Source organism: Sciurus carolinensis, chromosome 11 (genome assembly GCF_902686445.1).
Source record: "Sciurus carolinensis chromosome 11, mSciCar1.2, whole genome shotgun sequence".
NCBI lineage: Eukaryota > Metazoa > Chordata > Mammalia > Rodentia > Sciuridae > Sciurus > Sciurus carolinensis.
The window spans coordinates 85,427,650-85,440,771 of record NC_062223.1 but is presented as its reverse complement, the minus strand read 5'-3'; the positions used below and the strand labels follow the sequence as shown (position 1 = coordinate 85,440,771).

At 40.6% G+C, this 13,122-nt stretch overlaps 1 protein-coding gene across 1 annotated transcript; it reads right to left on the bottom strand.

Moving 5' to 3' along the window:
- Positions 1 to 11,993: 11,993 nt before the first annotated feature.
- Positions 11,994 to 12,470, bottom strand: LOC124959610 (fatty acid-binding protein 5-like). Its single transcript, XM_047518001.1, has one exon. The coding sequence runs from the start codon at positions 12,468 to 12,470 to the stop codon at positions 12,018 to 12,020; it is 453 nt and encodes a 150-aa protein (XP_047373957.1). The 3' UTR covers positions 11,994 to 12,017.
- Between the last annotated feature and the right edge of the window lie 652 nt (positions 12,471 to 13,122).

Sequence of the window (13,122 nt, the reverse complement as noted above, 5' to 3'; positions counted from 1 at the left end):
GACACTGCACAGCTTACACTCCTGTTAAGTGTAAATATTCAACACTTCCATTCCATTTGTGTAAAAAATAAAGCACACACGATTATAAAATCAAGATGTATATTTCATACTCAGTGTGTCCGTGGATATTTACTGCGTTCCTCGTGTCAGCAGTGGCCCCATTGTAAAAATGCTTGATAGTCTTTATAAACGTGTCATGGTTTTATTATAAGATATAAATATTAAAACATTTTATACTTTACAGCAAATTATATTCTCCCAAAGCATAATTTGTCTTATTTCATAAAGAACAGAACCATTTTTATTTTTATCAAATTTGTCTGATTTCAGAGCTAAAGTGCACTTAGGGTAGGTTTGCTCTGAGAAATATCAGCATTGCTGACAGGAACTGACAGAAGTGCTTTGGCATATTTTTAACTATTTGCCGGCTTTTCATCAGGATTTTTGCTAAAAAGTGAACGGTATATTAAGAGATAGGCTTTTAAAGACACATCTTTTCAGGGGGAATAATTTCCCAGTGACAGAATTGTGAGACTCCAGAAAATATTAAGAATAAAGAAAAAATATTTTTACCTGATCCTTATGATACAAAGAGTGGTGCTATTGGGGGAGGCAGTGTCATTATCTATATAAATTGGGGCCACAAAACATATCAGCTCCAAAGATCTGAACATATAAAAAAAAATGTCAGGTTTGGGAATCTGGATCTTGCAGATTCCTAAATTTTTCTCAGGTTAAACATGCTTTCTTGTATTAACATTTAGCCAGCACAGGTCTGATAACTGGAGAACCAAAACAGATTCCTCCCACACAAGGGGTGAAATGTCACCAAACAATCACTTGGAGTTGAGGTGTGCTATCATATAATTGAACCCGCCACTCAGGAAGCCAGACTTTTTGGTCATGCCAGCCCAGCCATCACTGTGAGCTGGTGGGCGTGATGACTGATGCTCTTCCTGGTGCTTGCTGTTAAAGACCCTCAGTTTAAGACAGTGACTGAGGCTGCAGGACCAAGGCAGACCTCAGATTTTGATAATTATATAATTTTTAGCATTTGCACAGTCTCACCTGGTTTAATATTAATGGCAACACTACAAAAAAGTCATAATCACTTCAAGAGTGGGTGTTTATTCAGAAAGAAAACTGTAGAAGAGCATCTGAATTTGTGTCCTATTTCATTTCTATGTAACTATTTTTAAACCATGATGATTCTAGAAGTCTCAGAAGCTAGAGTGACCTGTACATCTCTGACCTGAAAGGGCCCAGCTCTGAAGCTATCTCTGTGGAGACACGGTGAGACCAAATATTCAGCGACAGAACTTAAAAGCCCTACCATGGCACAAAGCTAAGGAACATCTGTAGAGGGAGCCACCAGCTTTCTTTACCCAGCCACACCTGGAGTCTTGCAGGTTGTCAAGGGAAGATGTCTTCTATAGACCAGGACTGCTGGGTCCCATCGCCATTGCCCCAATTTTTGTTTCTGTGACTCACCTTTCTCTTAGGGACACCTCAAAAGGCATCACTGCTGTCATCAACCTGGCTCCTCTCCCTTCTAACATTGCAGCCAAAGTGTCAAGTCCAGATCCTGTTCCTCATTCCCCTTAGCACAGATGGGACAAGCTAAAAGAGTTGTCAAACTTTGCTAAAACCTGGGTATAACAAAGGGAATTCAAAGATAATTTGACTTACAATATGAACTTAGAGTCCAGTTCCTGGCAGGTTGCCATGTGACAAAAGTCATCTTTCCCCCATCACCAGGGGTCCCTCCAACATGGCTACAGCAGATATTAAAACTTCAGTTTCCACACCTGGCTCAGCAGCTGATATACCCACTGTGGGTCGAAGGCCCCTTCTGACTCCATCCCCTTTGTTCCCACATACTAAAATACCCATTGAGGCCATTTGTGGTGATTGATCTGATTGCTCGTTCACTATAGACTTCAAAGGACAAATGATTTTCAGCATCTTCACAACTGAAAACTGACACATCAGCACAACACCACTGGTCAAACTGCTCGAAGCCAAAAACCTAGGCCCTAAATGACTTGGACACTTCTAAAAGAAATACAAATGACCAAGAACCATACGAAGGAATGTTCAACATCCTTAGCCATCATGGGAATACAAAGCAAAACTACATTGAGATTCCATCTCGCTCCAGTTAGACTGGCAATCATCAGAAATACAAATAACCATAAGTGCTAGTGAGGATGTGGGGACGGGGATGGGGTGGTGGGGTGCAGGGGAGGGGAAGAACTCTTATACACTGTTGGAGAGAATGTTAATTAGTACAGCCACTTTGGAAATCAGTATGGAGGTTCTTCCAAAAATTAAAAATAAAATTAATGTATGATACAACTATACAACTCCTTGATCTACCAAAAGAACTAACGTTAGCATACTTTAGAGATACATGCTGTTTTAGTCAGCTTTATCACTATTGTAACTAAAAGACCTGACCAGAACAACTGAAGAGGAGGAAAAGTTATGGGGGGTGGGGACCTTCAAAGGTCTCAGTCCATAGACAGCTGGCTTCATTCCTCAGGGCTCAGGATGAGGTTGAACATCATGGCGGAAGAGTGTGGTGGAGGAAAGTGACTCAGGGCATTGCAATCGGGAAGCAGAGAGAGATTCCACTGACCAGATACAAAATATATAACCTAAAGACACACTCGCAATGCCCACCTTCTCCAGCCACACCCTACCAGCCTACAGTTACCATTCAGTTAATCCCATAAGGAATTAATTCACTGATAGGGTTAAGGTTCTTATAACCTGATCATTTCATCTCTGAATGTTCTTGCATTTTCTCACACATGAGCTTTTAGGGGACACATCACATCTAAACCATAACATCCGCCATTCTGCAAAATTATGGTGCATGCCAAAGAGGGACAATGTTCTTTCCCACCCCCTTTTAAGGCCTGTCTTCCTGGTTCTGGTTCTGTTTCTATCTTGTTTGGATGATTGATCAGGGCATACCTGCTCTTTAAGTCTTTGAAAGGATGACCTATGTGAATATTGCAGTGGAGAAGCTAACTTTCCCATGAGATAAACAAAAAAACAGGCATCAGTCTAGCAAAATAAAATAGACTCTACTTCCCTCTGAAAGGAGAAGGGGAGAAAAGCATTTTCAGGGGGACACTGCAATTTTTAAATCTCTTATGACTCAAGAAAGCAAATTACAATCCACAGTTCCTAATGGAGTTAATCCCTCAGAAAGAGCAGATGATTTCTATTCAACAAAAATGTGAACTAAACAAGCTGAAAGGGTGTCTCCTAATTGGATTGTTTGGTTTTCATGAGCCACACCCATCTTTGACACTCTTTGAAATCTTCATACAGAAATTTGCATTCCACCATGCTCCTTCATCTGGCAGTTCTGGAATGAATAACCCCTGCACTGAAGAATTCTCTCCCCTTTGGGCTTTCCAAACCAGTTTCTTTTATTTTTTTTTAATGGCAATGACAAGGTACACAGCATTAGTATGTCTTTAGAAATGCACTTTGTGAGCAGGCACGGTGGTACACGTCTGTAATTCCAGAAACCCAGGCAGCCCATGCAGGAGGATTGCACGTTCCAGGCCAGCAGGGCAACTAGTGAAACCATGTCTCAACATTTAAAAAAGGGCCCCTGGGTTCAATCCCCCAACACAAAATTACAGAAAGGAAAGAAAAAAGAAATTAACTTTGTAAAACAAATTATAATTTGTGACCCACAGTGTCTTTCTTTTCTCCATGAGAAAGTTGCTGGAAATAGTGAGTAGAGTAACAAATTTAAACCAAACCAGTTTCTTATAATACTATTTACACTAATTTACTTTCCACCACCAAATCTGGCTTCAGTCCTTTTCCCTAACAATCTGTGTTCCGACTACCCGAAATCCTTCAGAGTTTAAAGGAAAGTGGCACGTATTAAACTGGAGTCAAATAACCAGCTAAAATTTGAGTGTTTAAGCCAATATTCACACAAAGAAAGGCTAGGCATTGCTTAATGAAACTGCCACACAGGAAACTTTCCAAAGAAGCTAGAATGTTCTATTATTTGTCCATTAATCATTCCTTACACTTTTGGTCAGCCAATAATAAATGCTTGCCTGCAGCCTGGCTCTATTTAGATGCTGGAGTAAAAATAAATAAATGCACAAAGCACAGTTTGTTTTTTCAAGGAATGCAAGCTTCCTGGCAGAAAATTAGAAGGGGGAAAAGGGTAATTAAAATGCAGGAACTCTAAAACAGCTCAGTAAGTACATAAGGACTCTGAAAGAGTGACGTTGACATCTAAGTCAGACATGCATCACCTCCTCTGACTTCATTGCTCAGACTCTGGGAAGAAACTTCATGGCAAAACTGATTCTCTTCCCTGGTAACAAAAAGGACAGCACATGAGATATGAGGTGGACATGAAATGTGAGCATGGTTCAGCACTGTCTCTAACAGGGGCAAGAACTGTCCAGGAAGCAAGAAGCAATTTGGACAGTTGACCAAGATGTAGGATAATCCATACACTTATAAGGGAGTCTAGAGAGACGAGTCTGTTTCCCTTGCAATAAACTGACTTGTTTGATTCGTAAAATTTCTAGCTCAAAGAAAAATGTTGTGGAAGATGTCAAACCTCTCGCTGGCCCTTTGTCCACAATTAACCAGCCTGTGGTCAAGCACTATGGGATTCTGCCTGACACCTTGGATGAACCAATTCCAGGTTCCTAGGTCACACATATGGTCACCAGTGCCACAAGCTGTTTCATACCCTATGCCCACAACCCACCAATACCAGTACAACACTGAGGTACGACCAAGGCCCACATTGCTATGGGATACTCATTGCTTAGGTGAACTCATGGTCCAAGACAGGCGTAACCAACTGCAGGTGATGCTAGCCCAAAGTCCAATAGTGGGCTGCATGTCTTTCCCTGGCCCTAGAACTGTTCCAGAAGCTCCATCTGCTGGCAGGTCTGGGGATAGGATCAGTAGGATCTGCTCAGTGTTGGGTTTCACCAGCTGCCTTCTTTAATACATCTTTTCATTTTGTAAAACTAAAGTAGTCACTATGGTCACTCACCTAATCTCCTTGGCTCTTGTGATGGTAATTTGGCTCAACTGGGTGTTCCCATGGGAAGAGGATCATCAGAGAATCTTAACTGGCTTCTTGTTCTGCTCTCCCACTTAACAAGCATTTATTAAGCTGAGTTGAGTTAATCGTAGCCCCTGACCTCAAAAGTAAAAATCAGTGAAGGGCCTGCCTGAAGGGAAGAGCAGGAAGCATGAAGGGAAGCAGAGAGCTGAGGCTATAAGAACAATTAATTCTTATTGGAGCCACCAAGAAAGCCTGGCATTTGACCTGTACCTTGAAAATATAATGAGAGAGAAAGGAAAGAGGACATCATGAAGACAGGAACATAAAGAAAAGCTAGAGGTAGGAAAGATAAAGGCACCTGTAAGGACATGCTGATAGCCAGACAGGGCAGATGCAGGTGCATAAAATGCTTGGTGATAAAGGCACTGTGAAGAATGTGCCCATAGCCAGACACCACAGGTGTGCAGAATGCTCAGTGGAAGGCTGAAAATAGGAACCTGGAAAGGATCAGAAGTCCTTAAATGCAAGGCAAGTGATATAGCCTGAATGATGAGAAGCTAATCAGAGTTTCGAAAATCCAATTTGCATTGCAGAATGCCCACTCTGGCAGCAGCATGGAGAATGAATTGGGGAGGAAGGAGCAGGAGACTTCAATCTATGAGGAAAAGGACAAAGGACATGAGCATTGCTACAGGAATTTTCTTCATTCACAGGTGTGTTACACCTCTGCAGTAGCCTGTCAAAGCCCAAGTCACCAACCAAGTCCCAAGATCTCTCTCACCTTCTCACAGGCTGCAACTCTGCCATATCCCCCTGACCCAAACCAAAATGTAAGCATGCTCTAAGAATATTCTTGATGCCATAGTCTCCTTCCAGTTTTTCTTATTCCTCCTCATTAATGGGGGTGTCTATCTGGGGAGTCAGTATAGCTACTGCAGTTTCCTCTTTCTTATCTACCATCTAGGCAAGACAAAAACATAGCCTAGTAATTCCATTTGAAAGAGCTTTTACAGAAACTCTGCCTAATGACTTTTTCTTCCATCACATGGGCTTTCCCAAATGGCAAGAGAGGTTGGTCAATAGTTTTTAGCTAAATATTTGGGTGCCTCAAAAGTGCTATACAGATTCAATGCAATTCCAATTAAAATCCCAAAGACGTACTTCACAGAAATAGAGCAAGCAATCATGAAATTCATCTGGAAGAATAAGAAACCCAGAATAGCTAAAGCAATCCTTAGCAGGAAGAGTGAAGCAGGGGGTATCAGACCTTCAACTATACTAAAAAGCAATACCAGACCTTCAACTATACTACAAATCAATAGTAACAAAAATGGCATGGTATTGGCACCAAAATAGACAGGTAGATCAATGGTACAGAATAGACACGGACACAAACCCAAATAAATACAATTTTATCATACTAGACAAAGGTGCCAAAAATATGCAATGGAGAAAAGATAGCCTCTTCAACAAATGGTGCTGGGAAAACCGGAAATCCATATGCAACAGAATGAAACTAAACCACTATCTCTCACCCTTCCTGCTCTTCTGTTTTCTCTCTGATCTCACCTAGTCCCCTGACTTTAAATGCTGTATTCTTATGCTACTGACTTCCAGATTCATGTCTCCAGCAGGGACCTCACATCTGATCCTATGTCATATATTTTGCTGCTTACATGACAAGTCAAACTGGTTCTCTCACAAACTTAGCATGATGAAACTAAAAGTCTTTCATTCCCCTGACCCCAATCCCAAACCTGTTCTTCCTCTGATTTTCTCCTACTCAGTACATGGAATCTCTGTCCACATGATTTCCAGACCCAAACCCAGAAAAATTCATTTTAACCCCTTTGTCTCCCTCCCTTCCCATATCCAATCCATCAGTAAGTCCCGCCAGTTCAACGACACATATTTTGTCAATTTGTTTTTATTGTCAGTAGTACCACCACCCCAGTTGCCCCACCACCTCTCTCCTCAACTACTACAATGTCTTCCTCATTATTTCCCTTTTCTCCAAACTTGCTTCTGTTGATCTACAAGCCAGAGTGATCTTATAATTGTACATTGGGTCATGTTTATCTCTGCTCAGAATTCTACAATGCCTCTCCATTGATCTTGGAATAAAGTTGAAATTCCCTTGCTAGGTCTCAAATTCTTCCTGCCTCTCCAGCTTTCCCCTCACTTTATGCCAATGGGTCTTCTGTCAGATACTCTAATACACCAGATTCTTCATCACGTTAGAAACTTGCAATTTGCCGTTCCGTGTCTGGAATACCCTGTTCTTTGCTCCTAACATGACTGGCTCCTTTTCATCCTTCATGTTTCAACCTAAGGGTCAACTCAGAGAGACATTCCTCCAGAAACATACCTAAGATCCCAGCTGCTTCCCATTGTTGCCTACCGCAGCATTCTGCTCATTTCTATTAGGCTATTGACCTGAGTTTGCAATTCTTTCCAAAAATTTTTAGTTGAAAATGTATTTGTTAATTTTCTGGTGAGTGGTTGATTTCTTTCCAGACTATCTCCCACATACATAATACACTGCCTACCACTCGCTAGGCACTTAGTTAACTAAATATTTATTGAACAAATGGTGCTTGAAACAAAAAGTTAAGCATAAAATGTTACATTTAATCTCTCCCAAAATCCTATCAGTTGGGTATTTTTATAGATGAATAAACTGAGGATCAAAGAAGTTATATAACTTCCCTAAGGGCTCTCAAGGAGTTAAAGGAGAAATAGGAATTCAAAAACAGTTTAGGCAGGTTCCAGAGCCTGTTCTCTTCTTCCACACAAAACTGTCCCCCTCCCAACACACACACACACACACACACACCATAGCTTCAGGCTATCAGTCACTCTAGTGGGTCATTTTGTGCTTTTCAGGTGACCAGAGAGTCAAGAAAACAGTGCCTGTTGCTTATTATGAGACAAATAATTGAAAAGTCATACTAGATTTCATTATCTTCCCACAACTAATTGCACCTCATTAAAAACCTGATTCTGAAGGCAGGAAGAAATCATTTTAATTAGCAATGGGATAGACTTTTTTCCTAAACAACAAGTCTAAAATCTCCATTTATACTGAAGAAGGCTTTAATTAACAAGAAAAATGACTGTCTCCATGAAGTATAAAGAAAAGAGTGAAATTGGTCCAGGTCCTTCACAACTTCCTGGAGACATTCTACATTTTTCCAACACTGCAATTGTCTGTGGTAACCAGTTTAATTATAAATGTTTCCTATTACGCTAGTTACCTTTTCCTCCTTTTCTCTCATATTGATTATGAAGCAATAGTTATGCCCCTCCCTTAAACTTGCTACCTACTTTATATCATTCTTGGCACTTCAGTTATCATTTTAACAACTTGCTGTTCAGCTTTGTTGCTAAGAAAGCTTCTTCATTTGTGTTTAATCCAGATTTCCCAAATTTATAGAACCATGAAACTCTTTGCACATAGTATATACATAATAGATTGTCCCCAGGGTTAACCACCACCAATTCCTCCCATCCCTATGTGCACTTGACTCTAAGCTGCCCAATATGATGTGACAAGAATGATGTTGCTTCTGTTCTGGATTTAATCCTTAAGAGGCCTGCCAGATTGTTTTGCTGTCTTACAAACCAGCTACCATGTCAGAAATAAAACCACCATACTGAAGGGAGATGCAGCTAGTCTCCAGCTGTTCCAGTCACCCTAGTTGAGGCCAATCATGTGAATGGAGAGTTCTTGGATGTTCTAACCCCAACCAATTTCTTAACTCAGTGCATCCTCATGAGATAACCCAGCCAGCACTACACGGAGCAGAAAATGGCACAGTTGAGGCCAAGCAATCCCAGAAATTTGAGAAATAATAAACAGTTGATATTTTAAGCCCCCAGATTTTAGAGTGAGATTATGGTTTAGATATTAGGTGTCCCCCAAAAGCTCATGTGTGAAACAGTACAAAAAGATTCAGAGGTGAAATGATTGGGTTATGAGAGCCCTCACCCAATCCATGAATTGATCTCCTGATGGAGATTTACTGAGTGGTACCCAAAAACAGGTAGGGTGTAGTTGGAAGAGGTGGGTAATTGAGGGCATGCCTTTGTGGTATATATTTTATATCTGGAGAGAGGCATCTCTCTCTGCTTTCTGATCACCATGTGAGCCGCTTCCCTCCACCATACTCTTCTGCCATGTTGTTCTGCCTCACCTTGGGCCCTGAGGAATGGAACTGACTGTCTACGGACGGAGACCTCTGAAAACATGAGCTCCTGAATAAACTCTTCCTCCTCTAAAATTGTTCTTGTCAGGTTGCTTGGTCACAGCAGAAAAAAAAAAAAAACTGACTGAAAAAGATGGTTTGTCACTAACTGTAGGTAAACAGCACAATATAGTATAGATCTTAGGTTCTACCACAGTCAATTTGAAAAATCCCTATACTTTACAAATGGCAATAATGAAATCCAAGGACCCCTAATTTAGAAGTGACTTCCCCCATGGATCATCTATTTTTCTGGGACATAACTTAGCTCTCCTGATTGCCTGTCCAGTGCTCTGTACATAACACATACTGCCTCTTGTCTGACTATCAGCCCCCAAAATTTTTCCAGTGTGACTCTTTCCTGATCTGATGATTGGTTTAATTTAACTCATTGGAATTTTAAGTCACTAGAGACTCTAGAATATTGAAATCATCCAGGTTCAATCAAGGCTCACAATGGTAGTTTTATTTATTTTCTAATTCTTCCCATTGAGGTTTTCCCCTAATTTCTTTGGTTTACATGGAAGCCCCCTCATTTATTATAGTGATTAAGTAACAGTAAAGAGTTCATGTTCTGGTATCAGACACTCAGAATTCAAATACTAGCTTCACCAAATGACATTAGGCAAGCTCATTCACCTAAGTCTCAGTTTCCTGGTCAATAAAGTGAGAACATAAAAATACCTGCCTATAATTTAATTATTAGTATTTTAATTTTATTTTTATTATTTCATCACCATTTTTTTTTCTTTTTTTTTTTTTGTTTACCAAAAGCAAACAGTCGATCAAAATGTCTGATCATCACAAGATAACCAGTATTGTCATTATGAGATGAAATGATTCCTTCTAAAAGGCAAGAAGATGAATGTTTCATCTGAGTTCATCTGAGTGGTCTTCTGTAGGTAATGGCTAACAGCCTGGGGGTACCTTTAACAGATGAGCCTCTGGAGGACACTCCAGATTCAAACAGTAATAAATTCTCAAAACACATCTTTTCCTCATTTTTTTTTACTGTTATATATGCTCTTGAGGATATTCAACATCCATTATGACTCTGTGGTAAGAACATGCTATATGTATTGCTACTGTACATATTTCCCAACTTCATGCTGAAGGACATACTATTGACACCATAAAATCAGCCATGGCAGAGCATTTACTCCACAGAAATTCCAGTTCTACAAATCAGGACCATCCTCACTTCCACCCCCTAAACTAGTTATTAAAACATTTACCCATGGCAGCATGCACATGGAAACCACAAGGACCCCCCAAGCTGCTATCATCTTTGGGCCCAAAAAGACAATGAGAGGGAGCAGTTACCAGAACCTGGAAAGAGAAAGTTGTGCAAGAGCATCACTTTGACAGTCACAATGACCTTTTGAATCAAGGAACACCACCTACCGGAAGTGACCCTAGCCCCCTAAACCCCTGTCCTCATTTTCGTTTCCTCTTCCAGTGTTTCACTTCTCCACTTCCTTCCAATGTCAAACCAAATACATGTCTGAAGGCAAAGGGTCCCACACAGGTCTGTTCCTAGAGCAGAGAGCAGGATAGAGAAGGGTAGAGAGTAATCAGGCAGGACACAGGGAAGGGTTCCAGCCTGGTACACAGTGCTATATCCAGCACACAATAGAAACTCAACGTTTTTTATTATTATTTTTATTAAACTCAACAAAAACTTATTAAATATTTTGCCAACTATTCTTCCCTCAGGAGTTCACCATCCAATGTAGAGGCATGTAAATAAATAAATTGCACACCAGTGCACAGAGTACTATTACTAATGGAGGAAAATATGTTTTTTATTTAACAAACCTCTACAGAATAGAAATTTCATAAAAAGTGATCAATAAATATCTGTCAAATGGATATATTTTTCCCCTCAATCCCTAATACTGTTTATTATAGAATCTTTAAAAGGGAGGAGGTGGGAGGAGAACTAATAATTTCCAAGTTCCTCCATAGGCCAGGTGCTTTGTATTTATTATCTCATTTCAATATCAAAATAAAAGAATGTAAAAGAGTGTATTCAAATTGAAATTGCAGATGAAGAGCCCAAATGATGAATATCAGATACAAAACAATGTTAGACAGGAGGAGGAAATTTCAAAATTGGTGTGCAACAACTTGAACCATCAAGAGCCAGGCAGACGGATGTGAGACAAGACTTTGAAATGATTTTGTGAAGATTTTAGGAATTATTGGAGTGCCAAGACGGGGAACCCTATGGTGGCAAACAGGGAGCATTTTTGTCCTCTTGACTCGAGCCGACTAAAGAGTGCTTATGTACCTAGATCTTAAGATACAGCCTTTGGAGTTCAGGGAAGATACATCCTCTGGAGGCTAAGGGTTCAAGAATCTGGTGTTTGGGTCCCACCCAGGGAATCAAACTGCCAAGATAAATGGCCCAGTAAACTCCTTTGGCAGGAGAGTTGGTAAACTGTGGTTTTAAGATCAGATTGAATTCCCCAAGATTTTTTTTAGCACAACACATTTACTTACTAACCAAAGGGATGAGCTTAGTTAAACCAACACTTTGAAATAGTTGCATGTAAAATGTTTGTGATAGAGATAATTGAACACAGAAATGGAAAAAAAAAAAAAAAAAGCAATCTGGAGATTTGCTCATTGAACTAACTGAGCTTCTTCATTCTTGCAGTTAATTCCTGTCCAGAGTGATGATGGCATTTTTAATCTACTTTCTCATAGACCCGAGTACAGGTGACATTATTCATGACACACTCCACCAGTAACTTCCCATCTTTCAATTTCCTTGTTATTGTGCTTTCCTTCCCATCCCATTCCTGATGCTGAACCAATGCACCGTCGACCAAGTCGCAGACCGTCTGAGTTTTTCTGCCATCATTTGTAGTTTCTTCAAACTTCTCTCCCAAGGTACAAGAAAACTGTGTTGTTTTCAAAGTGCTTTCAGTTTTTATGTTGGGCTCCTGGCCTTCAAGGGTGAGGACACAATCTGGTTTGGCCATTGTATCCATTTTCTGCCTAGTCAATCCCACTCCTAGTTCTTTCATGTAGTCATCAAAGCCTTTGCTGTCCACCAGGCGCCATCTTCCTTCCAGCTGCTGAATGGTGGCCAAGGTGGGAGCGGGCAGGGTGGGAGCGGGCAGGATGGTGTACACCATGAGGGGAGTGGCTCAGATGCAGGCAGTATGCTCTCCCTGAGATTTTTGATGAGCAAGAATTTTCTGTGCATTAGGTGTTGACCATACAGAAGCAGCAGACATTTGGAGGATATTTTATCTCTGGTAAATAGCACATCCTAGTGGGACTCACCAGTGAGACTGTGTGGAACACACCACTGGAGAACCAAGGACCAGCGGTGAGCACCTGACAAAAGTGGAAAGAGTCCAGTGACTCAAACAGAAAAAAGGCTCCTTTGACTCCTGGTTAGGGTCTGCTTCCTGGTTTGTAGATGGCTGCCTTCTCACTATGTGCTTGCAAGAACCAGCGGCTGAGCATCCAACACCAAATGGACTCCAATATTAAATTACAGGCATACTAGCCACATAAAAATGCTTTTTACCCTCCCTGTGCACTAGGCCTGGCCAACTTCAGCTTTGAGAGGAAAGAAAGATAGGAAGGAGAAGCATGTCCAGTTCTTCCCTTCTCAGCTAGGCTTCTGATCTGGGTTATGATATAAAAAATTTTAAAGTGGATGAAATAGTACAGTTTTTAAGTATATTGAGCTGGGCTTTTTTAAACCTGAGAGCAACCGGGAGAGCATTAGAATATACTTAATTATGAGTCATTGAGAAAAATCAGCTTTTATTCTTT

What these genes read in the sequence shown, in the direction of transcription:
- LOC124959610 (XM_047518001.1), bottom strand. Translation starts at nt 12,470, where the DNA reads ATGGTGTACACCATCCTGCCCGCTCCCACCCTGCCCGCTCCCACCTTG.